Source organism: Mytilus trossulus, chromosome 10 (genome assembly GCF_036588685.1).
Source record: "Mytilus trossulus isolate FHL-02 chromosome 10, PNRI_Mtr1.1.1.hap1, whole genome shotgun sequence".
In the NCBI taxonomy this organism is placed as follows: Eukaryota; Metazoa; Mollusca; class Bivalvia; order Mytilida; family Mytilidae; genus Mytilus; species Mytilus trossulus.
In genome coordinates, this window is record NC_086382.1 from 47750895 (window position 1) to 47774450 (window position 23556).

At 33.2% G+C, this 23556-nt stretch overlaps 2 protein-coding genes across 2 annotated transcripts; one reads left to right on the forward strand and one right to left on the reverse strand.

Annotated features, from left to right (window-relative positions):
- Positions 1-15684: 15684 nt before the first annotated feature.
- LOC134687507 (allograft inflammatory factor 1-like) lies at positions 15685-22665 on the reverse strand. Its single transcript, XM_063547865.1, has 6 exons — positions 22519-22665; positions 22062-22123; positions 21134-21200; positions 17916-17957; positions 17208-17370; positions 15685-15978 (listed from the first exon to the last, which is right to left on the reverse strand). Exons 1-6 carry the CDS (start codon positions 22556-22558, stop codon positions 15894-15896), a joined length of 459 nt encoding a protein of 152 aa, XP_063403935.1. The 5' UTR covers positions 22559-22665; the 3' UTR covers positions 15685-15893.
- On the forward strand, positions 19816-21140 carry LOC134687506 (uncharacterized). Its single transcript, XM_063547864.1, has one exon. The coding sequence runs from the start codon at positions 19853-19855 to the stop codon at positions 20726-20728; it is 876 nt and encodes a 291-aa protein (XP_063403934.1). The 5' UTR covers positions 19816-19852; the 3' UTR covers positions 20729-21140.
- Positions 22666-23556: the final 891 nt, after the last annotated feature.

Below are 23556 nucleotides of genomic sequence, written 5' to 3' on the forward strand. Positions count from 1 at the left end.
TTGTTTGGTAAATTGTAAAAATGAACTATCCAAACAAAGTACCCATTGGTTGTCCCAATAATAATTCATACCAAGATCATATAAAATTGTTTTAATACAAGTGGCCCAGTTTTTACATTTATTGCTATTTGCTACTAGTTCTTTGTAACAAGACTTTATAATACAATTTTCACTACCGTGAATTTTAGTCCATAATTTGAGCATCCTAAAATTTCGCTCATATAACAATGGAAATCTACCTAATTCATAATATACCATTACATTAGAAGTGGATCTCTTGACACCTAGTCATGTTTTACAATAGTCCAAATGAACTTTTTCTACATTTGGTGCTCTATGAACACCACAAACTTCACAACCATACATTAAAATACTACATACATAAGTGTCAAATAAACTTATAGAAGTAACAGTGTTCAGGTATAAGGATAAAGCCTTTTTCCTCATACTAAACATAGCTTTCCTGCCTTGTTCAGCACAGTGGTTTTGAGTAAAATTTACAATTATAATGAAATAACACACCCAGATAACAAAAATGATCTACAATATCTTATGGTTTACCATTATAAATCCATGTCTCAGTAAGACTAATTTTCCCACCTTTACGAAAAACTACTATCTTTGTTTTTTTGGTGTTAACTGAAAGACCCCATTTCTCAGTATAACCAGATAAAGTATTTAACATATTTTGTAAGCCTTGGATTGATTCTGACATCAAAATCATATCATCAGCATACATTAATAAAAAAAGTGTTATGTCCTGAAATTCAAGTCCACAGTTACCATTATTAATAAATTCATTCTCAAAGTCATTGACATAAAATGAAAATAAAATAGGGGAAAGAACTTCCCCTTGCATTAAGCCAAGATTATTAGAAAAGTATTTTGAATTAAATCCATCAAATCTAATACAAGATCTTACATTGTTATACATTGATTTTAAAATATTAAGCAATTTCCCTCTGATTCCTAATTTAGAAATCTTGTACCACAAACATAGACGATCAACTGTATCAAACGCTTTTAAAAAGTCAACAAAGCAACAGTATAATCTATTACCTTTACAAAAAGAATTTTGTATGACAGAATATAAACAAAACACAGCATTTACTGTACTGTAACCATTACGGAAACCAAATTGTGCATCAGATAAAATATCGTTCATTGATGCCCATTTTAATAATCTACTATTCAAAATAGTAGTGAATAGTTTACCTAGATTGCTGACAAGACTTATACCACGGTAATTTGCTGGGTCGTTCGCATCCCCGGATTTAAATACTGGCACTAGAATAGCATCAGACCAAGTGGACGGAAAATATCCAGAGCTCAAAACGGCATTGAAAATAGTACATATATAAGGCAGCACAAGGTCCTTAAACTCAATGAAAAATTCGTTTAACAAACCATCTGGACCATGGCTTTTCTCGCGTTTTAAGTCATGTATAGCTTTAATAAGTTCATCAATGGTTATATCCATATCCAGTTCTTCAAAAATACACACATTATCTGGCATTTCTGGTCTACTGTTGTGCTCTTTAAAAATCAGTTACTGTTAGATCACTGTTGACCTTTCTCCTTTTTTTGAATACAGAATAAAATTTCTTAGGATTGTTCTTCCTTAACTTACAAAGGGTTTCACCTTCTTGTCGCATATATATACGTCTACGTTTACGTTCATAATCTTTATATGTCTTCTTCACACGATTTAATTCAATATGGTTTTTCTTTGATTTATTTCCATTAAATATAGATAAAGTTTTGCAGTAATTAACATAAAGTTCTTTACACTGTATATCAAACCAAGGCTTATCAATATGCTTATAGTTCTGTTTATGATTTCGTTTCATTTCAGTACCACTTTTCTGACTTTGTTGAAAAAATGGCGCCATAATGTCAATGAATTGGTGGGTAAAATCGTTCACACATGAATCCATTTCATCCTGAGACTCAGCTTCTATATTCTGGAGTGTCGATTTTATATTGTCAGAGTTTATTAAAAGTGCATTACGACACATATCCTTATATTCCTCATTCCATCGAAAAAATTTGGATGCTTCAGCATCCACAAAATTGGACTGTACACCATTACATTTAATAGAAAAATTAGTCTTGAATTGAATATGCAAGGGTGCATGGTCACTGTATGTAGTAAAATTACAAGTTATGAATTTTGACACAATGTCGAAATTACTTGATCTAGTTAATAAATAGTCTATTACGCTCATACCTTTTGGACCACTGTATGTATAATCATTAGCGAGACTACCTTCATGGCGGCCGTTAAGAATTCGGAGACCACTACATTTACAAAGGTTGATGAGTTTTGTTCCATAGTCATTAGTTCCAGGATCAGGATTACTCCGGTCTGGCAAAGTCTCGTCAGCAACATAAGCAAACAACTCACCAACCCTATCTAAAATACTATCATGTAATAAATCATTTTCTACAAAATCATTTAAATGAGCAGTTCTTGCATTAAAGTCACCAAAAACAAAAATATTCGGACATTCATCAGAGTACTTGATGATTTGTGCTTCCAGTTCATAGAATAAGTCCACATCATGTACCTTGAAAAGCGAAGATCTATATGGTGGTAAATATACATTACAAATTATATAGTCATTTTCAGTACCAGTTAGTTCTTTAGATATTTTAACCCATACAAATGTTTCATACGATATTTCAATTATTTTCACATATGAAGCAATAGATTTTTTAATCATTACAAAGAGACCACAACCTTGTTTATATTTCTTTTTTGACAATGGGATTGCTTTACAAATAAACTCATCAATTTCCACATCACATGTATTATTTATCCAACATTCTTCTAAAAACACAATATCATAAGTGCATACAAAATTTTTAAATTTTACATCTTTAATTTTCGCCTCAAACCCACCATTCACATTCCATGATAAACATTTGATATTTGTAACTGAAATTTCCGACGGATCCTATGCCGTGATCATATCACTATGAATTTCACTACCGGCGGCAACGGTATCATTTTCAATATTTACAGACTCACTTGTTTGTTTTTTCAATTTCCTCTTTTTAGCATTTTCAATGGCCACTTCAATTGGCCCACCTGAATAAAATACATCTCCAATAACTAATTTATCACGAATTAACACTGCCTTAACATCAGCCTCTCTAGCTTTTTTTAACAACGGAATAAGGGATTTTCTTTTATCCACCACTGACTTTGGGTACTGATCCGTAATTGAAATAGACTCCCCCTTTAATTTGTAACTATTCTTTCGAATACCATCACGTTTTTGCCTATCGTTAAATTTTACCAGAATTGGCCTCGAACGCTCCTGCCCAATATCATGTTCATTTAACGGTTCAGCCTTCTTTCCAAGTCGAAATGCAGCTTTTATACAAAGATCATCATGGATCGCCAGATTAAATTCACACACATGTTTAACGAGATCAGCGCAATTTTCCTCTGTCACCTCTTTTATACCGTGAAATAATAAATTGTCACGCATTGATTCGCGCTGGATTGTTTCTAAATCACTGTTTAACCTTTCATTTGCTTTGGCAATTTTATTTAAGTTTTCTTTGGATTCAACTAGATTTTTTTATTCAGTTTTCATGGAATTAAATTCTTTACGTAGTGACGCACAGTCGTAGGTACGTTTCTTCAAATCTGATTCCACTTTTTTGTTTGTTTTTTCGTGCATTTTTATGTTCTCTTCAAATGATTTCGAAATGAAAGATTGACTATTTTCTACCTCATTTACACGCTTGGAGAGATGAACCATATCACTTTTCATATCGGTCACTTTTCGGTCAATATTAGTTACATAGCTTTTAATGTCATCAATACTGTTCATTTTTACTGATAACGCATCAAATTTAGACATTAGATCAGTTGCCCATAATGGAGGGCTAACTACCGGTGCTGGTGTATGGCATGGAAAAAAGGGGGGTACCATCTGCGATTGCTGGGTTGGTGAAGTAACAAAAGGAGAAGCCATCATTTGCATAGGCATGTTTTGATAGTTACTAGTCATATTGTTCATATTATTCATGTAAGGCTGGCTGGACATGTTATTGTTCATTGGAAATGTTTGTTGTGAGTATGTAATGGCGGACAAATCAAACACACCCACGTTTGGCTCGTTTTTATCCTTGCTTTTAGTTCGTGATTTCTTTTTCTTTGGTTGACAGGACTCTTGTGGTGAAGCCATTTGGGACTAACAAACCATTTAAATGCCATAATACCGATCAGAGTCTTCTATAATATATAATATATAATATGTAATATACAATATACAATATACAATATATAATATACAATATACAATATACAATTTACGATGGTATGAAACTGATATACAATATGAAGTATACAATATAAAATATACAATATAAAATATACAATATACAATATACAATATACAATATACAATATACAATATAATAAACAATATTATTGTATAGCAATATAATATTCCCTATAGAAAGTAACCAAAATTTAGCGTGCAATAAATACCAATATTGCACTAGCGCAATTACTCCAAATTCATGACATAGCTGTTCTTTATTCGTGATATTAAAGTTACACACTAAAATGAGGGGAAACACATCAACTGTATGAGGAAAACAACAAACACTGAACTCCATCAAAAACAATAACAAACATACATTTTTACATCATGTACATTTACATGTTGTATATAAATGGATTATTTAATAAAAATTGACTTATTCCTGACTTGGTTTACATGTACATGTATGTACAGGTCATTTCAAGAAAATCATGGTGAATTGAACCTGGCTTATGGTCAGCCAAACCTCCCGCTTATATGGTAATGTCTAAAACAACGTTACTACTAAGTATTTTTTACTTTCAAATACTATATTGCTATACAATAAAAAGATATTGGGGATAATCACACCTTCTGTAAGATTCCGGGGTTTTGATTGGTTGATAGCCAGTGTATTTTTCACCAATGTACTGTTATCCAATGAATATCATTCATTTTTAACCCCACCGGGGTATTTGATAAAAGGATATGCCTTTTTTACCCCTCTGTCGTGCAATATACAATTCTACTCAGGACAATATTCCCAATATTCATGCAGTTACCCTATAATATAACATTTTTCAAATGTGGTCCTAAGGGGGAGGGATCCATTTGACACATATGACCCTCTGTATTGCTTACAATATTTGTTTGATAAATGTATATTACAAACATATCGACACATTGCTTAGTTAAGAATAATATAACTGCATGAATAAAGGTTGTGAAAAATGTCCTATCTCTAATTCAAAGTATACCACATTTATTAAAAAGAAAATAATCAATCACTGTTTTCTTATGAAAATTTGAAAGTGAAATGGAAAGCAGGCCAAACCTGTAACATTTGAGCTGACACTAGAGTTGACACTTGACATGATGAGTACTGGATCTCAAAAAGAAAATCAACTGGAAAGCGCGTAACACGTTAATCTAGAGAGAACAGAAACAAAACATAATTATTCCACTACATGTTGATTTTGATAGCGAAATCAACATTTGATTGGTTGAAACTTTAACTGTCATTCGTTAAAAAAAACAATAAAAATACAAACACTCTTGTGGATAGAACACAACCATGTGTGGTGATTATGATATAAACTTTGTAAGAATCAATAATTACAAATAGCCACACATTCTCACCAGAGTTTAAAGTAACAAAAAGAATAGAAAAAACACACAAAACTGAATGACAGCGGGATTAAATTGTCCATAAAAAACTTTTCTGAGAACTGAAGTGCAAGAAGAGGACACGAACAGTATATAAAAATATACGTACGAATCCAAATAAGACATAACAGATGGTCTCTACATATAATCATATTTTAATGTTTAAACTTCTAGTTAACAAAGAAAGCCTCTGTGAAGTTGAAAAAGCTGTCGATAGAGCGTAACTAAATAACGCATGCCTACTGATCGGAATTTACTTCAATTTATCAGCATATGGAACAAACCCAGGCGAACGTACATAACATACAGAGCAACAATACCAAATTACAGATATTCCTGATGGACTTAAATAATTCCAGAACCAAGCAGTAATAAAAGCACATTATATTTTCTTATCAAAACTCTACCAAATTAAAAATTTTAATGTCAAGAATATGTGTAATTCCTTGAATTCGAGAATTATGAATGAAGAAAGGAAATCAATCCATTGACAAACAACCATATAAAACAAATCAAATTGTAAAAGAGTAACATTGGTCAGCATGAGAAATACGAGTTAAACCGAGTACAATAAAATTAAATATGGGAGCCTGAACAAAATGACTGGGATGTATTCATGGAGGGACCTTCCAAGATATCTTTAAAAAAAAATACGCAAAACCAAAGACAAAAATTCGAGTAATAACCATTAGAAATTTAAACAAAAGCATCATGAGAATAAGAGATCAAGTCCATAAAAAGGAAGAAATCAAGTAACTCTTCTCACGACAAAACATTTAACCGAATGAGACAAAACTTCAAAGAAAATCTAGAAGTTTGTTTTTATCCATGTCCTTTGGGATCTGGTGGAGTAGTTCATTTGTTACAATTCCGTATTTGTGTTAGTATTAAAAAAAACTATATATATATATTAACTTCTCGAAATCGAATGCTTAAACACACCGAACGAATGGATAACAACTGTCATGCATCTTCTAACGTTCGTACAGGCATTTTCTATGGTAGAAAATGGTGGATCGCACCTAGTTTTATAGCTAGCTTTCACTTGTATGACAGTCGCTTAAAATAACATTATGTTGACAATGATGTGTTATCAAAACAATCTAACATATGTATCACTAGCAAATTATTCAGCCAGGGATTTCTTTGCCACAAATTACAAAAAAAAAATACTTTATTCTTGCGTAGATAAAAAGATTTGGTTTTGAAGTTGGTTTGTACCCGTAGAAAACTTATTTTAAACGGGATAGCACATTCTCAATTTTACTGAAATGTTGTTTATCATGCTCGGAAATTAAGAAACGTTCCGGGTAAACTTATGTTTTTATTAGTTGTAATATTGATTTTGGTATATCAGTAAATTAAAAGCAATCTAAATATCTAAATATTAGTGTAGGACGCTAAAGTGCGATGGTACTCTAAAGTGCGATGGTACTCTTAAGTGCGATGGTCACGCTAAAGTGCGATGGTCACGCTAAAGTGAGATGGTCTATGCCAAAGTGCAATGGTGTCAGACGCTAAAGTGCGATGGTATATGACACGCTAAAGTACGATGATGTAACGGGAATTAGGTTCGGGTAATGATTTTTGTTTTTTGCTGTGTTCATTTTAGTTTTTCGTCTTTTGCGTTGTTTATAAATTCACTAATAAATTGTTTTACAAGAGTAATTTTGTGGTCCTATATAGTTTGCTATGCGATGTAAGCCAAGGCTCCGAGTTGAAGGTCACAATGTTATTAGGTGTATACATGAACCACATTTGGTCATTTAGGGGTATTTGTTTCGTTGACAATTATACCACATCTTCTTATCAGTTTTTTTTTATTGTTTATTGTTTGTAAATAAACCAATCGTTTGAATTGTATTGTACTGGTCGTTTTGATATCCTTTGGTCGTTATAGAATATTATCAATCATAGTATGTTATACTACAAATCTGGTCGTTATGTTACTGACTTGTTGACGAGTATCCATCTCTTTTAAAGAAATGACGGAATCATATAATGCTTGTCTTTATACATACTAATTCAATTAGAAAGTTAACTGAAAATAGCTTTTATTTCAAGCAAGAAAATGAGACAAGATTAAAAACATATTCTAAATATTTGGACGAATTAAAAGTACTTTGACACTTTGTGTATTTTGACGTTTTTGCTCTTTTTACAGTATACACGTTTCCCTTATAGGCGAGCGCCAAAACAAGGATTCGGAGGTTTTTAATGCACCTACCTTACACACGGCTATATGATATATCATTTGAAAGGTCTTTTATTGTACATTCAGAATTGCCTGGTCGTCAAATTGGGAAATGGTCACATTTTTCAAAAAACGGCAAAAAAGGGGGGGGGGGGAAAATATAAGTCATAATTTGACGATATTGTTCGAAAAACGCAGTTTAAGAACAAATTCATCTGCAATATAATATGAAATATATCATTTGACAAACTATAGTCTATCTAATTTTTGTTTCTGAAATATTTTTTTTTTAAAAAGTGTTTAAAATGAAAAAATCTCGTATTTTTGTGAAAATCATAATTTTTACGGATATTGACACAAAACGCTCGGTAATATTTAATTTTGCATCTAAACACACACAAATTCTATTGGTTTTATTTAAGTGACATACATGACTAGCTTTTTAAGTTCTAAGGTCTCGCCTAGCTGGTTTATTATATCGAAAAAATATTGATAAAACTATATGAAAACATATCGTAAAACTGCTTTAAAGCGCATATTTACCATGTTTACAGCACACTTAAAAATATATGTTATTTTGGTCTCCTGTTAGTTCGACAGTTATAAATACAATATGATTTAATTGTCTTAAGCTTGCCGACCACGTCAAGGACGAAGATCAATAACAAGGTGTTGTTTTTTTGTTGTGTTTTGTTTTGTTTAGATCACTAGCAAGGTGTTGATTCTTTTTCGGTTTTTTCTTAACTACAACTATCATCGCATACCGTTACGGAACTTAAGTACACAACCATTTGGTAGAGTTATTACAAAACACAAAATTACTAATAATATACATATTTACATTGAATAACAGTGAGGCAACTTAAACTTTATGTTGCCCCTTTGATCAAATGCTCTTTCGCTATTAGTCAATGGTATCGTTTTCATTTTCATCATCGTCATTCATTTGATCTTCTTTAGAGGTTGATGTCCTCTTTAGAATAAATATTTTGGCAAGTATCACTGCCCTGACATGAACAAAGCTCAGTGCAAGACATTTGCGGCTCTCGGCAAATACATTTCTTGCTACATGTGTATTCCCTCTTACAAGAAAATATTAAATCTTGCAGGAAATCATACGTCATCATGCCTAAAAAGTAGACTGGATCTGGGCCATGTGAACTCTTTTTCCATCCGTATTCATAAGGAGACAAAGGATTTGGATGATCGAGATGTGAGGACATCCAAATTTTCGTTTGAAGAAATGACCGGAAAATATGTTCTTTGAATGCCGGTTTCACTTGAGTCTTTGCATGTTACAAGTTTAACACGTAACTTGTTTAAGTCAACATGTGATGAAGCGAATTTGTCTTGTGGGTCATACAAGCTTAACATAAGTTCTCTGGCTGCTGACAACGATGTGGAAAATTTGGAGATTTGTAAACTTACTCGGAGATTTTCTTATCAACTTGAAAACAGTCTTTTTGCCAAACCCAATTATAGCAGAAGTGGTATCACAACCATTTCAAGCATAAACTACAGGGAGAATGACTAGCTAGTAAAGTTGAAAAAGATTTACTTAACTCATGGATTGGTATGTACCTTCTACAGTCCTTAAGAGAATTAGTTGACCTCGTCAAAAACCACATTTGTTCAGTCGACACAAGAATCTTGAAATAATAAACACAGAGCACAAGAACATCTGTATCTGAACACTTGACTATAATTCGTCGCCTTGTATTAAACTGCTAAAAGATTATCAGAGTATATAACAAGAAGCAAGAGTCTTGTTTCTGGGTCTTCGTACGAACAGGACATATCTGGAGATCGATTACATGATGCTCTCATTGAGAGCTGTCGCTCTATTTCTGGATTGGAAAATGCGCCGGCAAGAACTAAACATTTATTTTCCTCCTGGAACATATCAGACAATTTGCTGCTCAGATAATCTCCAAGGAAAGTTGTCAGAGCTTGCTTGTTTTTGTTGCTTGATAGACATTTTTTCCAGTCTGGAACAGTTCGGTTCAGCGATATGAAATTTTTTCCTAGTTGCTGTTGCCGATCGTCTATGTCACTCTGCTGATTTTATGGAATGTTCAGTGTCATAGCGATCAAAGACATCAACAACCTTGTCTGTGAATCGGAAGCATGATTGTAAAAGATGGACGAACGATACCAAAGGGACAGTCAAACTCATAAATCGAAAATAAACTGACAACGCCATGGCTAAAAATGAGTGCCTGCATAATGTAAGATTTGGCCAAGACTCCAAGCGTGGACATCCTTTTAACATCAAATGACTAAACTCATGCCATTTCTTATTGGTACGGTAGCACTGTGCTCGATTGGAGGAATGTTAGGGACTGATCCTACTAAATTTTCAAATTCATGGGAAGCTCAGACTTATTTGTCTTCCTCATAATTCCATCGTCATAAAATAATGCAGTGGGAATGGGACAAATTAGATAGGACGAAACAGTTTCCACAGATACGTCATCTCTACATTTAGTTAGAGATAGTGCACGGGTAAACACAAGCTCGGGATTCAAATGACCTTTTACAACTTGCCCAGATTTTCATTTAAGTTGTACTTTGGGGTTCATATCTTCAAATGTCTTCAGTCCTGATCTTTGTCTGTTGATAGTGATGACTCAACAAATATCTTCATTTTTGTTTTTCAAGTTTCAACTGATTTTAATAGTGAATCTTCAATGTCGTGACTTGCATGGAGACCAGTTGAAATGTTCATAATGATATGCTGACGGGGGTGATTATCAACGTCAAATGGATTTATCATATTTTCTGTTATATAAACAGTTAGATCGTCTACATATGTTTTATCCCTTTTCATTGCAGCTGGTTTTGCTTCATCGTGACATTAGTCACCACTGGACAAGACACGCACGTGCTCTCATTGCCGATGTTATCTGACTAAGCACATCCCTTGTAAGATTCTATCTTATCAATGAAGCCTTCTTCTTTGTTAAACAATGCCTCTAATGTATCAACCTCACTCAAAAACAACCCTTAACACATCATCTTGTCTTTGCTTTAAGCTAACAGCATTCATTAAGGTTGTGAAACCTCTATTAGTTGTCATACTGAGAGTCTCTTGTGTGATATTTCGACATATTATACAGCGTTGATAATTTATGGACATGCGACCGCGCTTCATTGGAAGTGGGGCACATTTCAAATGATGAGTAATTATGATAATATTCAAGAATATGGCAGCAGTCCTTTTGCGCCAATTACTGTTTTTTATGGGTATCATTTGCGCCAAATTTTGTTTTCTAAAATGTATCAATTGCGCCAATATTCGGAACTCATTTGCGCCAATTTACCTGTACACATATCTACCATAAATATTAATATTTATTTTTATCTTTGGCTTAAAAATGTTCATTTGTTCGAAGATATGAAGATGAGCATCTGGGGAGAAATGAAATGACTTGAAATTAATTATACAGTCCATGTACAGCGAAGAAAACTTATTGCTTTGCTGAATATATTTATAACAAGATATGCCATAAGAGAAGAAAAAAAAAGCTTTTGCTGATTATGTTTTATCCCCATATGTTGACACAGTGCTTTGTTCCTACCATCTGTATGGGCTGAAGCTCTATCTACCGCAAGGCGTACCATAAATGGAACAGAAGCAGTCCACGGGCATTATAATGAACTGTTTTATGCATTTCATCCTTGCATGTTTGTCTTTTTAGCAATACAATGAAGTAACAAGCTACTACATACATTAAATTTGGAAAAAACCATGCAACAGCAGTAAGAAGAAAGTATGTTTCAGAAAAATAAACAATCAGTTGCCGTGTTAACTGCTGGTTCCAAGTCAGAATAAAGGAGGAGGGAAGTCATTTTTCTTGCAATTGGCGCAATCGTATGTTTTATTTTTGGCGCAAATGATACCATGCAATTTTAAAAACAGGTGGCGCAAACGTAGCATTGGAGAACAAATGTTGTGGCGCAAAAGGACGTATTTTTTGGCGCAAACAGATCTCTCCCAAGAATATACTATTCTACAAAATGCAGTCTGCTGCTTACATAACACATGCCGATATCGTTAGTAATGGTTAAAGTGGTCTTTTGGTTACACATGTACTACACATGTACGAATATTTATCTAGTAATATGTTTTAAAAGCACGACTTGTGTTTTGGAAACTCAAGTGTTACCTATGCATATTAGATACTAGATTTATATAATTTTTTAGCGTCTGGGATAAACACGATACAGATCCGGAATACCGTTTAATAAAGAGGTCGTTAATACAAATCAGAATTAAGAAACTGAATGGGTCCATCAATGCCCATGCTACGTCAATCTTCAAAGACCCAAATGTTGCTAAACACCTATCTGACCTCCATGATAAATATGTTGTTGTCCCCGCAGACAAAGCCCCAAATAACATCGTTTTTGTCTGTAAATGTCATTACATTAATTGCTTGATAAACGAATTAGGTATAGACAATTCACTTGGAAACCCAACATATACCCTCACGACACTTACCAAAGAGGAAATCCTGGATAATCATAGGTCTGTTCTTTGTTCCTTTGGTATTTCAACCAAAGATGAAGAACTGGATCTTCCATCACTGTATTGGATACCTAAACTCCATAAGTGTCCTTACAAACAACGGTATATTGCTGGGTCTTCCAAGTGCTCCACGAAACCCCTTTCTAAATTATTAACATCCATTTTATCAGCAATCAAAGACGGGCTTCAAAGTTATTGTGAGGTGACGTAAATCAGATGTGGAAACTTAAAAATTCCAAAGATCTTTTAGAGTACATACAATCTAACTCTCTTTGATCTTGTAACAGTATTAAAACATTTGACTTTTCTACTCTTTACACAAGTATTCCACATTCCAAACTAAAAGACAAATTAAAAGAGTTGGTATTACTTTGCTTCATAAAAAAGAATGGCCAACGTAGATAAAAGTATCTTGTCTTAGGGAGGGATAAATCCTACTTTGTAAAGAATCATTCTGATTCAAATGAAAAATTCTCTGAAACCGATATTATCAAGATGCTTGATTTCTTGATTGACAACATATTTGTTACGTTCGGATGACGTGTTTTTCAACAGACTGTCGGCATCCCAATGGGAACAAACTGTGCCCCTCTACTTGCTGACTTGTTTCTTTATTATTATGAGGCTGACTTCATGCAGGAACTTCTTTGGAAGAAAGATAAGAAGTTAGCAATATCCTTTAACTCTACTTTCCGCTATATAGATGACGTTCTTTCACTAAACAATTCAAAATTTGGTGACTATGTGGATCGCATCTATCCCATCGAATTGGAGATAAAGGATACTACAGACACAGTTAAGTCGGCTTCATATCTTGACTTACATCTAGAAATTGACAATGAGGGTCGGTTGAAGACAAAACTTTACGACAAAAGAGATGATTTCAGCTTTCCAATTGTGAACTTTCCATTTCTAAGTAGCAACATTCCAGCAGCACCTGCATACGGGGTATATATCTCCCAATTGATACGATATTCCCGTGCTTGCATTTCCTATCATGATTTTCTTGACAGAGGCTTACTGCTCACAAGGAAGCTATTAAACCAAGGGTTCCAATTGGTGAAGTTGAAATCATCCCTTTGTAAATTTTACGGACGCCATCACGAGTTGGTTGACCGTTATGGAATAACCGTTTCACAAATGATATCGGATATGTTCCTTACGTCGTAACTACAATCCCCTTCCCTTTCATGAATTTGACCTACCGAATTAGACTTTTTACCGGATTTGTAATCACATAAGCAACACGACGGGTGCCGCATGTGGAGCAGGATCTGCTTACCCTTCCGGAGCACCTGAGATCACCCCTAGTTTTTGGTGGGGTTCGTGTTGTTTATTCTTTAGTTTTCTATGTTGTGTCATGTGTACTATTGTTTTTCTGTTTGTCTTTTTCATTTTTAGCCATGGCGTTGTCAGTTTGTTTTAGATTTACGAGTTTGACTGTCCCTTTGGTATATTTGGTCCCTCTTTTAATAATGCAGATTTTAGAAAAGTCGTCAAACATTTATTATCCATCGTTGAGCTTCGATGTGTGTCGCAATCTTTTCAGGGTATATGGAATTTATAAAAACAAAACATACAAGAGTTTTAATAAGTCATTGACACTGACAATCTAAAAAAAATATGCTTTTTTTTACATTTTAGGGTTGGTCTTAAAGATACCTCAGAATCAACTAAATCTTCTTTTTTTTGGGATTCTATGTCTCTTTCGGATGAATTCAAAGCTATCTTAGATAAAAAAGAATAATATATTTACAACAATTCCGATATATGCAATGTTAAATGTCACCGTATAATCCAAAGTAATTCAACATGTCTGTGTTCTCGTGAGATTTGCAAGAAACGTGACCATAGGGATCTTTGACGACCACCCAAATCGTATGCTCTAGAAGTTTTTCTTTTGATTGATACCAAAATTAGCTGTGTGTTCGATAGGTGCATTAAAAACCTTAACGAGATGCTTTTTCTCAAATCGGCGCTCGCCTATTATTACTATCTCGCCTATTATTACTATCGTCAGTTTCTCTATTTATGAGATTTTTTTGTCCAGTATACTAACAAAAACACGTTTGTCCCCAACTACGCAGCGAGATCAAAAGGTTTGCATTCCTGTTACTGTTTAGGATATTTTTGGGAAATAACTCCTCTACATAAATCTTTTAGCACCGACCAAAATGCTCTTTATTGAGATCATTTGATTCTCATTTCAATTAAAAACAATCCTTCAACTGCTCAAACATTCTCGTTTACCGGCATGTCTATCTTAATTTGTACTGAAACGTTTTGTAACTTAACGTTAAACGTCCATAAGTTTGCAAACAAACGCACTTTAGAGTATCAAACTACCGGACTTTGGCATAGGTCATTGCACTTTATCGTGACCATCGCGTTTTAGCGTCCCTATTGCACTTTATAGAGTCCTACATACATATACACATTCATAGAGCTACAATCTGTCGTAACTTATCATTGCAAAAGGTCATGTTTTTCTCTGACGGTTTATGACGTCTTTATACGAAATCCATTGGATGTAAGATTCATGTGTACTGATTGATAATTTTTTCTTAGATGCATGATTTTGTTTTACAAGTTGTAATTGGCTTTGAACTAGCTATCAATAACTTTCGAGTACTTTCAAATCTGCATTAATTTGCTTGTTGTGCAACGGCTGGTCTGTGTTTTTGTAAGATGCGTTTCTGCATTGTATCCGGATCTAATTATGAGGTCCCTTTCGACTGTTTTTTTATGTTCATGATGTTGTACTGTACATCGCTGTCCAAGTTTAAAAGGGGTGGTGTTAGCACCAAAAAAATAGTTTAACCCTGTCAGATTCTGTAAGAGCCTGTAATATCAGTGGTTGTTGTTTGTTGCTGTATATCATATTTGTTTTTGGTCATTTTTTTGTATTTAAATCAGGCCGGTGTTTTTTGTTTGTTTGAAAATTGTTTTACAGTTATCAGATTGGAGACTTTTATTGCTGACTATGCGGTAAGGGTTCATTGTTGAATGCCGTACGATAGTGTATAGTTATAATTGGTTTCTGGTGGAGAGTTGCAATCATACCATACATCTTATTTTTTATTTCATATGTCGAAAACAAATTGACAACGTTATAAAAAAATAAGAAAAACGGGGAAGGGGAATGTGATCTCAGGTGCCCCAGAAGAGTCCACAAATCCGTTGATAAGTCTAATTCGATAGGTCACTAAAATGATGGGACTGTGGTTTTAAGTATAAATAAAATACCCTCAATATTAAAACTTTTATATGACCAAAGCATCATCATTGGAAAATTACATCGACGGTTTATAATTGAACAATAAATTGATATATTGTCGTTTATTTCAGTAAAAATGACAGTTAAAGACTAGGTTGATTTTAATGTTCTAGTACAGTTTTATACGCATAAGACATACATGTAGAAAATATAGACAAAAAAAAGAAATCTTGTCGACGTTCATGGCAAGCTACTTAATGTCCGTTTAGGTGCTATCCCATGCGGCTTGTCTGCGTCTTTGGCGGCGTTTTCGAAGAAAAGAATTCTGAAAATAATCATAAATTTTATTACATATACCTCGATATGAGTTTAAGTATAAACATGTTTCCCTTCAATAATAAGCACACGTAATTCAAAGTCCAAAATTGTTGTTGAAAAATTAATGGACAAGTTGAAGTATAAAAAATACCAACTCCTCAGGAACAGATTTTACATAACTTTGTCGGACTTTATATCCAAATTTTTTTAATTGAATTTTGTTCATGGACACTTTCACAAACAAGAATTGCTATTATGACAGGTTATTTGTTGAAACGACGATCGGTTATTCATTGTTTAATTGCCACAAAAAACAATCAAGCCATGTTTGTAATACGTTTGTATTTCGTTAATTTGTTTATGAAAGATAGTACAAAAACACTGCATCCCACCTAAAATCTTAACTTTTCAATAGACGTTTAAGATTCATCCGAGTACTTGCGAGTACTCGAGTATCATAACCGAGTATCCGAGTTACAAATTTCAGATCTTTTGACATCCCTAATAATTACACCTTAATAAATATAATTGATTTTAATTGGTTGACAGTTAGTATACTGTTTACGTATCTTCTTCAATAAAGATAAATTCGTTCATTTTGAATTACCCAAGATAATCGAAACAAGAGTATCTCTTTGTACTGTCTTTGCAAGCAAATGCATGTATTTCGTAGTACATGTATAACCTTTTTCGCAGACGCTTCATCATTTATGTTCTTTATCTGAAGCGGCCTGTTTCTAATTGAAAGCCATGTACATACTACAGATTGATAAAAGTTTAGTTTAATTCTACTCGGTGTACTTAAAACTGGAATATCGTGATAAAGAGGGGTATTTGTGAGAGAAAAAAATCGGTCTCGCAATGAAATTTCTTCATTCGACTGACATTTTTCATATATGTCCCTCCTGAAATAGATATATCTTTTCAGTATTGCACCTAACAGCCTGTCTCTTTTCAAATAGTATTTGAAAAAAACATATCATTTTTGCCAGCTATGAACACCAATGATGTTTCCTTTTGTTGCCCTGTATATATGTGTCGTTTTTTTACTTTCTTTTAAAATATTCTCTGTATACTATTAGCCTCTGTCATGTCAAATGCATATTTTTTTCATGGAATTGAAATATCACTTCATAGGCTATCGTTTTAATTTTGATATCACGATATTATATTCGTTCTTGCAAATATAGTAAGAGGATGTATAATGTTGGTTTATTGAGTTCTATGAAGACTTACAATCTTAAGATAGAACTTTTCCCTCCTAACATCATCCATAGAAATTCTTGATAACTTATAGTACCGGATCCTGTAGTATCCACTTCTTTGATAATTTTCATCAGTTCAAGATGAGTTTTTGGTTGTCCTAACTTTTCTAGCATTTGTTTTAAACCCATTTTATCTATAGAACGAAATAAAAAAAAAACTTAAACATGGCATGATACTTCTTAATTTTTGTATTGTATTAGATAAGCAACAATTGAGCAACAAGTGTAAAATTGGTTTTTGTTGTATTCTTGTAGGTAAGTAATTACAACTGCATGAATAATGAAAACTTATATAAAATTTCACAACACGGATTTTCGAATTGCGGAATCTGCATGATTGCCGACAATTGGTTAATGTGCAATGAAATTTTATTGCACTGTCTTTTTCTAATGATGTATTAAATGACTTTTCAGGTATATTGGCATCAGAATAGGGGACAACAGGATAACTGATCCGACAATCATTTGACACTGAATACTGAATATGCTAAGACAAATGTGAAAAGAATTCAAAAGTTAAATTACACCTTCCGGCATAACGGTACATTTCATAATTAAATTTCCAGAAGTCTCCGAAAAGTATTTTTTGACTCCAATATTTGTTTAGAACTTGGTTCTTATAAGGAGTCGTATGCATATATATATATGTACAAATTGCAAGAGAAAACAATACACATACCGATATCACCAGAAGTGTCCAAATCAAATTCTAGGAATTTATCTGAAAATATTGTTAAAAATGTCAATGTCAAAAGAGTGAATACATAATTATCAACATAAAATGGTTGTTTCATTGTTATACAAACAAAAAAGTGATTTCAAATCGTGTGGCAATTATCTAAGTGTGTCGGTTGTGGTGTGAATTGACGGACATACACACCTTTGTCAACGACTTCCCACCAAAACATGGAGTGAAGACATCTCTATACCTCGGGGCAAAATAGACACTTTCGATCAGAGAAATTATAACAGAGATACTATTTGAATACTTCCAATTCTATGAATGTTGTACTTATTGTTTTTATATGCATTTTTTAAATTACATTTTTTTCCAAAATATAATTCACGCGTGTTCGAAGTGTAATAGATGTGCTTTGATGTGCCTGATTAATTCCCCTTAATTTGGACAGATTAATTATTTAGTATTTAAATGTTTATTTTAAGTTAAATTTGATTTAAATATAGTAGGATAAAAGTAATGAATGTTAATTTAACTGTTTTAGTATTTAACTTTTGATGTTTTTATTATGTTTTAAGAATATTCATTTATTTAACTTTTCTTCAGTACCTTTTATGTTAAAGTTCTCCTGATTAATGACAAGTTTAGGATATCATCTAATAATTAGTCGGAGTCAGCCTTGCACAGGCCTCCACATACTCGCCGGAACTAATATTAGTACTCGAGTGTAGAGTTACCCACCACTTCGGTGCAGTTCGCCAGAGTTAGTCACCCCTTTTAGATGCAATTTTACCTCTTTAAAACATTACGCGAAGAAAATTTACCTTATTTTATTTTTAAGACTAACTCTGGGAACACTCTATTTTTCATTTTACATTTGAAATTACTTTATATTTGAACTCCATTTTAGAAAGTTTTCTGACTCCTGTTTATTTCCGACTTTGTTTAATATTCATGCTATTACTGTACATTTGTGAATAAAATATAGTTTCATTTTATTAATTGTCTGTTGTTCAGCCATAATCTGATATCAGGTATCCCAATGGTCGAATAGGGGCGAAGTACTGGCCGCTACACGTCCCGGGAGGTGTCGTCACCGACCCCCTCCGTTACAGATGCAATGATTCAATCGAATAAATTAATGTGCAAGTTTCAAAATCATGAATAGGAAGGAAATGTATTTGTCTCCACTAACTTCCGCCTAGAGACGACAATATATATTTCTTTTATCTTTTTACATCTGATACACTGCAAAAAAATCGAGTTCACAAGGACCATATCAAACTTTAATATGCAAACCATAATTTTTAAAATACAATACATATATATAATACAAACTAATTTAACCGTTATACAATGGTAAAAATTATAGGAAATACAAAAATGTATATATAATTGAAATTATGCATTATCAGTCTGATTGGTGCCAGTCATTTCCTTTTATCAACGAAACAATTTGGAATTATTTTTTTCAAAGTTTAAATAAATTTAAACAACCGAATTGAATGCTCCATGCTTACGAGATAGGTAATTTCAGGAAAGATTGATCAACGTGTTGACAGCCGGATAATTTTAACACTAAAGAAATTGATTTGTTGTGAATAAATAATTATTGTCTATTTCTTGGCGTGAAAGGTATAAATATTATCACCCTTCCTTGAAGATTTGACAAAAAGCGTGAGCCACAAGTAACGTTTTGCCCCAAGCAGATACTTACTCCTTACAAGAAAAATAATTTATAATCCATTTAAGTTAAAAATTTCACTGTTTCCCTGATTTTCTTTATTTACTTATTTTTATTAATAAAAATGTCAAAAGTAAATTGTCCGTAAAATTATACATTTTTTTTATAAATACTCGAAAATAGAATCCAAAATTTGCAATTCCCTAAGATCTTGATTTTACCAGTTGACATATAGAGAGAGCTGATCAGCACAATGTTTGCGCCGATACAGTTTGCGAGAGAAAATAGTTTGCAATCATCGATAAAAGTAAAGCAAAGAAGGACAAAAAGACGTCGACACATCCCTCACTCTCAGTTACCAGAGGAATTAGTCAACAGACGAAATAGTAGAGAACGAGAGAGAATACACGCCGTTAATGATGCGTTTGAAAATCTGAGGAATCATATACCTTATTCTACGGAATATGATAGATGCTCAAAAGTCAAAATTCTTACGGATGCAATGGTGTACATAAATAACCTCAGTGATATGGTGAACAATTATTCCGACGCAGAGAAACAAAGTTTGGATTCAAGTGAACAGTTTATACCGTGCATTTGTAATGGGGTTGAATATGATGCCGTGAATTGCGGGAAATTGCGAGATGTTTCATCAGAACAATTTAGTGCGACACAAGTGACATCTAATATAAATAATAAAACTAGCCATGAAATCACTCATTTCAATGGAAGAGGAGACTATTCTTATAAATCTAGACATAACAAGGTGTGCACAGAATCCATAACGAACGGATTTAACAAACACGACGATGGAGATCTGTCAACTACTCATAATGCCTGTAAGCATATGAATTTGGACAACGTTTGTAGAATTGGATGTGCAGAACAAAATGACATAAAGACATGCAACACAAAACACTTTTCTGGAAGGCCTGTTCTCAGAGATATAACTAACTTCTATAACCGAGTTACTCAACAAGAATACAGAAATAGGAACTATAGATATCAGAATATCGAAAGAGAGTATGCACAACCTTCTCCTGTTATTGGACATTTTAATTTGCAAGAAACAGAACTTTGCCACAAGGCAACTAATTTCTTAGAAGATCTTATTCCACCCCTGATGTAAAAGACGTGTAAAATATAAAGACTGTTTTTAGAACAATAGTTTAGCAAACCTAAGCGAATAGATTGGAACACTGGTTCTTTACATTTGGTTCGTACCATACTAAATTGTATAGTAATTTGACTATATCATATTAAAGTACAACTAAATCGCACGTTTTCGAAATTTTACAATACCATATATAAGTGAGACGAAAACGAAGAAAACATAATGTGTATCAGTTACCATGCACACTCATACTGAGATTGAACATGTTAAGGGAGATGTCTGACATTATTATACAGTTCAAGGAAGTATACACTTTTACAATACACTTATACACGTGAATGTACTTAGAATCAATAGGGGAAGTGTCATGACAGGTTTCATTATAACTATTCAATGTATTTGAATATAAGGAAGTATTACTTTTATACGTCTGTAACTTCTCTTCTATATCTTCTACCTCTTTATACTTATCATCTTCTAAAAAATCCTGTAAGCAATGAAAAATGTACATATCATACATAGTAATAAAAAATATCAAAAAGAAGCAGCATATAGTTTTTATTATATAGTCTAACGGATACTAATGTTAAATTTTCGTTTTATTAATGCTGTAGACAAGGATTTCGATATATAAGTAAAGAGATGTGCTATGATTGCTAATGAGAAAACTACCCACCAGGGTTCAAATGAAAATTCACGAAATTAAAGCGGTCATGAGAAAACCAAATACTGTATCTTGAATTATGCAAACCCTCGATTTATGTAAGAAAAACTGAATTCCTAACTGTTTGCTATTTACAGCACACTGTAAGACTAGCATTTAGTAGTTCTAATCTTGGTAATTTGAGAATGAAAATACAATAAAACATCAAATTGAAAGGAGTAGGTCCAGTAAGACCCCTTTTTGGCCCCAAAATATGGCAGTTTTACAAAATTGTTAAAATGTAAACTTTTAGTAATTAATTGGACAGTAGAATGCTTCTGCTACATAAAATATGCTGTTTTTGACAATATACTGCACATATATCGTGTGCTAGCACCATTTAGTCATTCTAAATTACTGAAATCTTCACAATTCCTGTCAAAATCTTATGTTAGATGAACCTGAAATTTGAGGCCAAAATCGGTCCTTACCGGACCTACTCCTTAGGCTAATGTTTTATACCGATGGTATATTTGAGCAAAACAGTTACTGAGAAAAAGAGGAGGGATAAGACTGTAAAACCAGCACACGTAGATGTAAATATAGGAAGAGCTATATATAAATAACATGAATAAGCCTACCTGTCTAGAAATTATGTAAAAATAAATATATACCAGTTTTATTTTCAGCAGCAAAATTACCCACCTTATTTATTGCTTCTAATGCAGCTTCTCTGTCTTCCATCAACTGACCAAATGCTCTACCACCTGTTTTTTAATACAAATATAAATATGTATGTAATATTTTTTTTTTAAATGTTAGGGGGTTGGATATTAGTTAATTTTTTTACCTCATCACGCTTGCTGCACAACGTGGAATAATCAAGCCAAAGTATCAAAATTGCTGATTTATAACCAAAAAAAATCATTAATTAAATTTTCTAATTTATTACTTCACAGAAAAAAAAGATTGCAAGAAGTTTTATGTACTTTACGGTTTAACTCCTGCTTTGACTGCTACTAGCTGAATCTGAGGCTTAATGTTTGGAAAGCAAAGTTCATGTATAAACATTTTTAAACCGGTATTTCAAAATTCGTTAGAAAATAGAAAAAAAAATGTTTAAAACTTTTCTATCCATTTGTTAAAACTGAAATAAACTTGCCTTGATAGTCCTTTGGGTCTAATTTCGGCTTCTCCGCCATAATTATCAACTAATGGTAGAATGATAAATCTTCCTCTGTACCAGACGATCCAATATTTCCGGTAACGATGATATATATACTTTACTTTTTATTTCCTGCACAATATAATTATTTAACTAGTTCGAATTTCATGGGGCTATGAAGTGGGTCTCATTGGGGTCTAAGCGTGACGCGGGATTGCCGATTTTTCGTAAGCGTGAAACGTGAAAGTCAAATTATTTTGTCGTGAAAACGGGAAATGAGGTCTTGCGGGACCCGGAAAATGACAAAAAATGAGAATTGGTGACGTACATAGTGAAAGCGGGATACGGGAATCTGACAAAACAGTAAGCGGGATCCGGCGGGATCGGAACCCCCCAATGAGACCCCCTATGAACAGGATACCACATCCTGTTAGTATTGGTACTAAGGTTTATCAGTACTTTCCATCAATACGTATTTAGACGTATCATTTCATCTCAGGAAGCCAAAGCATGAAATCAATATGTTTTTAAAATTGCATACTAGTACCCCGGTATGTTTCATAGAATTATGTCAAACTTGAAAATAGTGTTTGTGATCTGTCGTTTTATAGTGTCGATTATAGAAATGCAAAGAAGAAAAAATTGTAATCTCAGGTTTATGTATTTCAGAGCGACTTTGAAAGCTATTACAAACTCAACTCGACCACATGTTCATCAGTCTATCTGTCCCTACGAAGGTTGCGTTAAACACCAAAACTCATGTGTGAGCTTACTTAACTTTGCTGGCTTTGGAAAATATTTCTGGATACACCTCAATCTGATTAAGAATGAATCTTCAAATTGTCCAATAGTTAAACATAACCAAAGGAAAACTAGACGTAGAACATTATCCCGGCCAAGATGTACAACATTGCATACATAATGTAGTTACATGTTGTAAAGCCAATTCTATACAGTTTATATTGGGTTTTTAATTGTCTATATCTAATAGATGAAATAAAACATATATATGCTGAATATTATATTATATAACTC